This window comes from Pocillopora verrucosa, chromosome 4 (genome assembly GCF_036669915.1).
Source record: "Pocillopora verrucosa isolate sample1 chromosome 4, ASM3666991v2, whole genome shotgun sequence".
Taxonomy (NCBI): Eukaryota; Metazoa; Cnidaria; class Anthozoa; order Scleractinia; family Pocilloporidae; genus Pocillopora; species Pocillopora verrucosa.
The window spans coordinates 14,691,816-14,701,922 of record NC_089315.1 but is presented as its reverse complement, the minus strand read 5'-3'; the positions used below and the strand labels follow the sequence as shown (position 1 = coordinate 14,701,922).

Sequence of the window (10,107 nt, the reverse complement as noted above, 5' to 3'; positions counted from 1 at the left end):
TTTTCTACAATGATTTTCGCTGTCAGTTTATTCAAATCATTTAACTTTCAAACGATTGAAGCTATTTTTCAGAACCTACCAATTTATGTTTTACATCGAAATCATGATTTAGTACCGCAGATTCTTAAAAATTTGTTTCAGTATACGAAGTATCTCAATCCTAACAACACCTCTCTCAAGAATAAAATGTTTTTTCACAACGACATAACCTTTTTCCTCTATAGTCCTTGGTGCTTTTAAAAATCACACTAAAACAATAATCACCTCAGAAACGCCTAACTTTATTTGTGTCCAGCCAGTAGTATTTCAGCGTTTGGTGTTCAGAAAAGTCGCCATCGAGTCATCAAGGGCTTTCATGAATGTAGAGTGGTGAATTGGGGACTGGGTTCCAGTAAACTTACTTGCGTGGCTTTGATCTCTGTAAGTGAGGATGTCCTCATGTTTGTGATGTTCCCAGTCATGGAACTGTTGGGCGGTGTCCAGGTCATATCCGTAGTTTGCATCCTTGGCGATGTCGACCAAGTATTCAGTCTGGAAATTTATATCATCGTGGCAGTCCTTCAGTTCGTTCATCCTGAAATTATAAAGGAAAAAATGAAAAACTTCCATTTCAGTATAATTCGTGACAGGTTCTGTAACTGATCTGTTAAGTGTTCGCTTTTCTTCTAATGAAATTTTTTGGTGCGCTTATTTGAAGTCTGCAGCTCTTATCTAAAAACAAAGGAATATATTTAATACTTTAAGCCAGGATTACCAAATATCTACACGTTCGGGTCTCCCTTTCGACAGCAACGAAGCTGTTTTCAACGTATCAAGAAAAGGTCCTGTTGAGTGCATTTCGATTGAGTGTTTATGTCGTAACATTTGAATAAAAGTATCAAAGGAACAAGAAGCCGATGAAAACTCAAAGTAAACACAAGCAATCTGGCATAATGACGGGAAAACGCGATTGTGCAATGAATGATTTTGGGTTAAGCTTTGATTCTGATTGGTTGAGTCGCGGTTGGTTTCCGTTTCTATCTAAGGGCGACGCCAAATTTTCTAGAGCAGTCAAAGAGATTGAAGGGGCGAAGATCCGTGCAGCAATTCGCCCTCGCAAATTGCTCTATAATTTATTACTTTGCGATCCATTTCTCAATGTCCTTCTTCATGGCTTCCTTGTCAGGGACTTTGAGCTCCCCTGTGATGCAGTTAACGGTCCACTTGGCTTGCGCGTCGAACATGGTGTAAGTGTAGTACTGGTCCTGCATTCCAATGTAGAAAAACTTGTTGTTGCCAGCCTCGGTCCACAGCACATTCTTGTACATCCCGGCGGGGTACAAGATATTCCTGGCCTTCAGCCGGAGGCGCTCTTCAAGGAACGGAAAATGGAAGTAGTAGCCGGTGCACAAAATGATGGCGTCCACATCGGCAGTGGTACCATCCTTGAAGTGGACAGTTTTGCCCACGATCTTTGTTACAAGTGGTCTCTCAGTGATCTCAGGGGGCCACTTGAAGCCCATTGGCCTGGTCTTGTAGGAGCAAATGATCTTCTTAGCGCCATATTTGAGGTTTTGCATAGCGATATCCTCAGCGGAATAGCTGGAGCCGACAACGAGGAGCGTCTGGCCTTGGAACTGATAGGCATTTCGGAAGTCGTGCGAGTGCATCACGCGACCAGGAAACTCCTCTATTCCTGGAAAAGAGGGAACGTGCGGCACAGAGAAGTGACCAGTCGCTACAATAAGGTAGTCAAACTTCTGAACAGGAAGGTCTTTGTCCTCGACAAGGCTTTTGACAACTACTGAAAAGTCGTCAGTGTCATCATTGTAGGTCACCTGGCGGACGGCATGATTGAAACGAATCCAGTGTCGAAGATCGCCTTTAGTCCAACGACCTGATAAAAGATTCAGTAATAGAAAAATTGTTAAGTTACGCGCCAATAGCTGTGTGTTAATTCGATAACCTCTACATCGCTTGTCTACAGCTACTTTTGCTCTTAAAAGATAGGCCTGCTTTATTATTCTTTTTCGTCACGGAATTGGGAAAACCAGTCACAACAATGAAAAAAAAATTAATAAATAAATGAATAAGCGTGATCGAAATCAGGAGCAGAGCCTAACCATTAGGTAACTTGTTGAGATGGAAAGGTTACTTACCTTGTAGATAATCAAAGAGAACCGCTCTGGGTGGGAAGGATGGAATTGCCTTTTTGAAATGATCTTCGAACGTGTAGTCTGGATATTCTAAAGCCTCCTTCGGACCATTCGACCAGAGGCCTCGGTACATACTTCCATGGACGGGTTCACCAAACTGATCGATACCTGAAAACAACAATAACAAAAAAAGAATTAAATCATACAATTGTGTTCATTTTTCTTCAATTCAAATAATTGTTTGCTTTAACCTTTTTTTCTCAGTATGCATACAAATGGTCTACCACGTCCGCTTTTCAAATCGACTCTAAGATGTTGCAAAAAAACATGTTTTTTATGTTCTCTGCCTTCCCCCTAACTCAGAAGCACTGATCAGCTCATATTGTCCCACTCTTATTTTCCACATTACTGGCGGCGCTATTTTAGGTGCGATGTCGACGCTGCACGTTAAAGAAGAAAACAAAAAGAACGTTTTACGCAGTTGGCTCCTCCTCCAAGTGGCTAAACCTCATCTACACTAAGAAAATGCTATTTTTTACCAGAAGGACATAACAAGATCAAATGAATAGATACAGAGGCCCTGTAAAAGAGTGTGTCGACGTGCCCCTGAAAACTATGTACTTACCAGTTTCCCAGGAGTATTTCCAGAGCCCTCCCCAGTCTGACTGCTTGTCGAAGCACACAATTTCAGGAATTTCTTTGCCTTGTTCTTTCAATTTATTGAAGTGAAACAATACTGACATACCACTGGGACCTGCACCGATCACACAGACACGCTTCGCTTTAGACATCTTTATGTTTATCGGTTCAAACTGTCGAAAAAAAATATATAGCATTAGTGGTATCTTCAAAAATGATCAAAATTAAACTATGAATTAATTTGATTTAATTGTGAGCAGATCTCTCTCTGAGAAAGAAGTTCTCACTAAAATTTGCTTTACTTTCTACATTTGGTTAGCCTGCAGAGCAGGCGTAATTTTGGCGAGTGTTCAGTGTCTTCTTAACGAAACTTATGGCCGCCATCTTTGATTTTAATGGCAACGGAAGGCTGGGGAGAGAAAGAAATTTGTACCAAGGGGGCTGTCGACGGTCAAAAGTAAGGAGAGGGGTAGGGGTGGGGGAGGATAAAACGCCTGCACTGCAGGCTAACATGTCGCTTTGTAACTCAGTTGGTGGTGACACGCCCAGTTAGTATCTTGGTAAGAATCCCAGCGAAGCCTGAATTTTCTTTAGGATTCTTTCCTGCAGTTTCTTTAATTACAGCTCATTGAGAGGATCGTTTCTTTACTTGCATTTTCCAAGTTGCTTTTGGTTTTTTGAAAAATGAAAAGAAGAAAGAAAGGCTTAACTGGATGTCTTTGGCTGTACTGCAGTCTCACACGAGAGGATGATCTTTTAGAGAATCTCAGAAACTTGGTAATTTAAAAGCAAAGTGCACGAAAAAAAAAATTACAAATTTTAAATTTAGAAGAGACTACTCTAAAGGACATCTTTTCTTAAGTATTCCGAGTCCAAGCGGGAGTGGAGGTCTTATAGAAAAGGCGGGTTGATAAATTCTCAGTGTTCAAAATGAGGAAGTATTGACAAAACGGACATTGCAACGCGAAAAGATAACGACTTTACTTCATAATTCCAATGTCAACGCATTCATTCACAGGTCATTTCTAACTCTCTGAATTGCTTTATTTTTAACTTTAATGACAGAAACGAGAAACTTCAGATCTTGACCATTCACCGACCGACCCTTGCTATGTTTGTAGAGTGGGTTGTTTTTAAATCAACATGACTTGTATTTGCAGAACATTGTTTTCTTTTCAGTTTAATAATTACGCAAACTCCTGAGTTGACCTAAGAAACACTGACGGTTTGGCCATACAACGGGAAAAAAACAAAATCATCTCAATTTGCTGGGGTATATTGTAAATTCAGTTTTTTCCACAAAAGCAGCCTTATTGTTTTCACACTGATGGACATCAGTGTTATCAGAGAATCTGAAGGAGACTCTGGAAAAGCTGACGTTTATGTCAAAACAGGCCTAGGATGTGTCGCGACGAAGATTTAGTCACGCCAGGGCCGACAACAATCGAAATATTACATTTCAACAAGAAATAATAAATGGATAAAAATACATCAAAAGAAAAGCGACAAAAATCGAGTGGAATCATTGTCTTTAAAGAAGCTTTCGGTGTTATTCTACCATAAACATCCGTGTCGTTTTACATGTCAGTTTGGTTTAAACAGAAACAGAAAATCTAGTTGCATTTGTGTGTTTCTGAAGAGCTTTTAAAAGTCAGTGCAAGCACTATATTATTGCTAGGGAAACGACTCGCTATTTCAAGATGTTAAGTTTACGTGAGTGTCCTTGCGTTCAGTATGATGAGCTTTGCAGTTCATGCAGGGTGTTAGGTTTCTTGGTGGCAGTAATTTTCAGAAAGAAAAAATAAACAGTAAGATGTGCTCAAGTCTGGCAATAGTGTTGTGTCTCCGGCACAACAAATCTCGATTGCTTCGCACCCCTTACTGATCGACAATTTTCACTTCGGTAGAACTGACCACGAATGCAGTATTCCTCTTGAAAACTCACCAATATTCTGAAAAATTTTTCTACTGTTGCAATGTAATGTTACCTAGTGCCGCTTATCGTATCTCCAATCTCTCGCTTCTTATTCCTTACACAACTTTTGGAACTGAATTGTTTCGTCGTTCGCAGGTTGCTATTAGAGACTTTAAGAGGACTACGACGGACACGGCGACGAAAAGGCGGCGAAATGAAATTTTCTATGAACTAAACAGTAGCTTAACGAGTGCGTTTTAAGACTCTTCACATTCCCAGGACGCCCTATTGAAAAGAAAAGGATGAAATCGCCTAAATTTGCGCATTCTTAGAACGAGAACCACAAAAACAAATTATTCACTTTTTTGAACTCTGAGCCGCATTCCCGTGTTGGGCTGCAGGGGAGATCTGGCGCCATTATAGACAGTAAACAAATCGAACACTCGTAAAATACACATGCAGGAGAAACAAAACTTCAATTTTTAAGCGATGTTTTCACAGGCGTCGCCGCCCTGACAGCTTGAACTTCCTATTACGCAAGTGAACGACACACTTCATTAACTGGAACTAAGAGGTTTCTGTTGGAGGCCGTAGAGTTTTCATTGCACGAAGTAACCCGCATAGCTTTAGGGTGCCAGACAAATGAAGATATCTGATTGTGTTTAAAAAAAAGAACATTCTTTAGCTTCGCATTCCAAGAGGAAAGGAAAGTCATCGTCTCTCAAATAACTCAGTTAACTCGAATCCGCATGAAATAAAATCTTACTAATAGTTCTCGTAGTACGCATGAGTTAGGCAAGTGGTAAGTGCAGGTGGCTCATGTAGGCCGTGAACCTGTAATCGGTACTCTCACTTTATACTCTCGTGAGCTGGTCAAAATTGATATTCCTAGGAACGTTTAGGTGGAAACTTACCCAACAAAATTTCTGATAGTTCCAATTCAGAACTGCTCGAGGACAACACCTACCCGCGCCAGTTGTGACTGTCGCCGAAAAGAGGGATATTTGAGAATAGATACTCCTATTAATTTACTTTGCTAGCAGTTGATGGGGGTGGGGAAATTGTTACGTTGTGCCTTTAGGGTCAAGTCCTTAGAATTCTTTGGAGTGATAAAGTTTTAGAAAAAAATTAAAATTAACATTCTGAGTATGTTTGTTTGCTTCTGTGACAATCTAGACGATATTCAGAAAAGGAACTTCAAATTCTGGATGTCTTTTTTCATATGTTTATCACTAACTAATTACTGTTGTTTTCTTCTTCTCCCGTAGAAGCTACTCACCCCCTTGTGATAATCTTTTTATAGCATTTGACAAGTGTCAGCTTACGAATAAGGTTATGTTTGGATTTCTGTTTCTTAATTTCGCAATATTTTTAACATAAAGCGTCGTCTTAGTCAGAACAATAGTAACCTCTGTCAACTGTTTGACCCGAAGTTTGCGCCTTGAACAATACTGGGTCGTAGCATGTTTCGTTTAAGAACATCAAGTTATTTGCACAAATGCAAACTCTCTTGCATATCAAGTTGGCTGCCCTATGACGCTTCTCTTTTCACTGGATTATTAGGTTTGATAATTGTGTCCGCTTAAATTTTTTCTTGGCTTTTTCTGATAAAGTCAGTCTCAAAAACACAGAGTTACAAGACAAGTTATTTCCTTCGGGGCATTGTTCTGTCTCGCGCAAACATTATTTTCGTATCAGGCTTTGTCTAAGTTGGTATTTTTAAAGCAAAACACGCAGACGACTTAAAGAAAGCGGTGACGGGTGACGTTTTTTTTCGGCGACTTTGACGGCTGACAGTTCAATTCAGCGTCTTAGCCGGCTGACGGTTATTGTGTTTTTAAATCAACAATAAGTATTTTCTTCCTTTAATGTGCATTATGAACAATACTCAGACCTAACGAAGTGAGGTTACCTCTTGAAATTTTTGCAATAATCGATCATTGGTAGGCCCGTAGAAAGAGTGGTAGCCTGCAGGCGATTTTTTCGTTAAACGGAGGCAAGGACCAGGCGAGCGCGAACGTGTAGTCTTACCCTCCCCCTCAAGGTGAAACGTAAGCGAGAGAGGGTACGGTTACACGTAGGCTAGTCACGCGCTTGCCTTGTGCTTTTCTTTGTTCGCCTGTAAAAGACGCAAATAATTACGCAGTCTAAAGCCATGGCACCACTGTTGCTATCAGTTTATAAGACAATGCAAATCTAGATGGAATTGGCTTTCATATTGCTTGAAAGTGACATAAGCTTTCCCAAATATGCCGTAAGAAAATAGAGCATGTTTGAATTGTCTAGAAAGGATGTCCCAGACCTTTCCCCGACCAGCTACGAAATAACTGTTGCCACCCCAGGCCCCCTCTCTTCAAACTTCGTTCGAGCGTCTAATGCTGCTGAGTTGTGCGTGAAAGAAATAAGTGCTGCGGGAAACTACTGGTAGTGGACACAAAGCGCTCGCTTTGCACTTCCTCGCTGAATAAAAAAAAATTTTAAAACTAAAACGGTTTGGGTATTACACTGCAATTTTTTAAGCTCATACCGCGAGCTCTTCGTTCCACCAATAAATACTTAAAATGGACATTCAGTAGCATATTTACAGAAGTCAACATCTTAGAACACTTCTCACCGTATAACTCACTCTCTCTGTCTCCGAAAAAAAGCCGTAGTGCCGCTCCAACTCGAGTTATTGTTGGGTTGTTAGACTGTAATTGTCCGTTTTAACTTTCAGTAGATTCACTATCCGGCACATCTGGAGCTCAAATGAACCGAGCCAGAATTTAAAATCGAGTCGCTGATACTATGGAATCAATCTATCTTGGCGAAATCTCCCAAAGGTGTATGTGGTTTTCCTCTATAGGTCCGATAGAGGCTCGTTTCCTGTATCGGTCAGTTGTTTTTTTATCCACTTTTATGAAAAGAGCTAACAACGGCTTCAGTTCTTGCTTTAGTTTTGATTTTGTCGGATGGCGGAAATTGCACGGCGTTGCGTGGCCGGAAACAAATTATCAACGTTACCGTGGTAAGCTATTTTTAATATTTGATTATTCAGTTGAATGTTGATATTTTAAAACTGTAACCTCAAGGGCAAATATTAATAAATATAACTGTAAAGAGAATATGTTTGTAAACCTCGAGATAACCTTAACAGTATGAAGATTCCACAAGATCGTGTTCGTGGCAAGCGGCCAAAATAGTGTGATTTGAAGGACCTTTAATGGCTTATAATAAGCTTCTTTTTGGATTATTTATGGTAAATTTATCCTATTTGACGCTTGACGCCGGTTTGATTTTCCACTGTCCGATGGCTTTCGGTTAAACCTTATTAAGACTCTTTCAGAGGCACCGAAATACCCACTGCAATGGTTATTGCAGCCCTCTGCGGTGTAGTTCATGGTGGTGAAAGTACATTAGCACTTTATTAGTAGCACTCACTCATTCCGTTAGCGCCTGTTGAAGGTTTAGGAGGAAGCCGTACAAGTATTGATTGACTGATTTTGTGGATATTGTGACGAATGACGCGTTCCATATTCCATTTGTTTTTCCCTTTTTGGCATTTTTGAAATAGTTGACTCTAAAAAAGTAGCAGATTTATGTCTAGAAAGTGGTAAAGTAAGTCTTCAATATTTGGCCAATTTTTGTCCGTATGATGCTTATGTTTAGTAAGGGACTTAAATTTAAAAGCACAAGGAACCATACAAGGGTCATACAACGCCGTGTAAAACTCAGCTGTCGTATGTTGCTTTATCCGTCTTTACGAGATGCTCCGACTAGACGTAACAACATGCAACGAGTAAACAAGGCTAACACTTAAGCAAGGGTTACATTCAGTTGACCAAAATTATTTCAAAGAGTATTTTTAGTTCCATTACAGTGCAAGTGCAATTCATTCCGTCAGTAGCTCTTCAAGGGCAATGTTATTACAGTTCATAGTAATTTTTGTAGCAAACTTTTTGACTGAATAACCCTTTTCACCCCAGGAGTGACCAAAGCCTAATTTCTCTTAACAATACCAAAACATTTTAGAGCAGAAGGTAATGAAAAGTAAGTTTAAAAATCCTTTTTCACTCCCAGGAGTGACAAAAAGCTAATTTTATCCTCCTAGCAATATCACAGCATTTTCAAGCAGGGAGGTAGAGAGAAGTAGGTTAAAAAAACTGGCAAGGGGATATGGTTTCATTTAAAACCAAATTATCACTTCCATGATTAGGGGAAACATAAACTCGAATTTAGCGTTAATAAAATGACCGGAATTCAGGTGAGGTAGATCGTCTGTGGGTTGAATCTCGGTGTGAGAGTTATTTCTAACACTTAAGTCACTTCGTTTGAGAAATATTTATCGGTGTCTAATAATCGTGCTGTTGCGCATTTATCAAACTGAGGAGTGTAAATTCATTGGTAAATTCGGCTTCTGCGAGTTCCTTTTGTCCGTTAACTTAAAAGTTAAATGAATGCGGAAAATTTATCATCACATCATCTTAACTTTCGGTTCCTTAAAGAAGACGGAATGATCAAATTTATCAGTTACTTTTCGTTATATTTCTTATATTCAGCGCATGTGGCCTCGTTCCAAACAATTTCCTTCTACTATAAACAATGCATGCTTCGACGTTTCGACGTAACGAATTGCTGAGATTTCAAACGCATCTTGCGACTTATGACAAGCATGGTTATATTATATTGGCTCTTGAAAGTTTGCCTAGTGAGCTTAATCCTTGAGTTGGCTGATGCTCTTTCGGTCGGTAACACATCATTGCATCGTCAAAAAACAAAAAAAGAATACATTCGAGACCAATAACTAACGCCCAAAGCCAAAAAACAAAAAAAAACGTTGATATTGTAGCCTCAGGGCTTTGGCCGTGGGCACTGCGCATATATAGGTTTAAGTTTCATGGCCGACTTGAGAATCATTGTTATCACAATTGAAAATAAAATTACATACCTTGCTACAGTTGACTGCAATCAAGGAGAGGTCGTTCTGGCTTATCAGTGAGCAACTCAGTAATCTGCGATAAATACCACTGTAACTTTAAGACAAAGCTCCAGTTTTAAGTAAAACGATCGCTAAATAATTTTCTAGACCTTTTGAGTAATGCGCGTTACGTCTTTAAATCAGACGGATTCACTCTTAGAGAGCCAAATGCAAATAAATCTTGAACGTGATTTGCATCACGTTGTCACGATATCCTCAATAAATGTCACGCATTCGTCCCATGAGCGATTTTTCTTTCCATTCTTTTTGTCATTTTCAAACGTAGTTTGAAAACAAAATAATTTCGACAGTTCTTTTTACAATTAGGGTTTTCGTGAAACTATTGACGATCGCACACATCTCAGACAATAACGTAAATTAAGATGTCGATATATCCTGAGAGGGTCAAACACGTGACGTAATTAAACCAAGATTGGAACCAGATTTTGAAAAGGTAGCTG

General features: G+C 39.6%; 1 protein-coding gene across 3 annotated transcripts; it reads right to left on the bottom strand.

The window, feature by feature from the left end:
- Nucleotides 1-9,938, bottom strand: LOC131792303 (trimethylamine monooxygenase-like). 3 transcript variants are annotated; one of them, XM_059109680.2, is made up of 5 exons: nt 9,617-9,938; nt 2,761-2,947; nt 2,139-2,303; nt 1,120-1,876; nt 1-574 (listed from the first exon to the last, which is right to left on the bottom strand). In XM_059109680.2, exons 2-5 carry the CDS (start codon nt 2,924-2,926, stop codon nt 307-309), a joined length of 1,356 nt encoding a protein of 451 aa, XP_058965663.1. In that variant the 5' UTR covers nt 2,927-2,947; nt 9,617-9,938; the 3' UTR covers nt 1-306. The 3 variants fall into 3 exon arrangements, with proteins under 3 accessions (XP_058965663.1, XP_058965666.1, XP_058965665.1); XM_059109683.2 differs by lacking the exon at nt 9,617-9,938 and adding an exon at nt 7,304-7,581; XM_059109682.2 differs by lacking the exon at nt 9,617-9,938 and adding an exon at nt 5,604-5,704.
- Nucleotides 9,939-10,107: the final 169 nt, after the last annotated feature.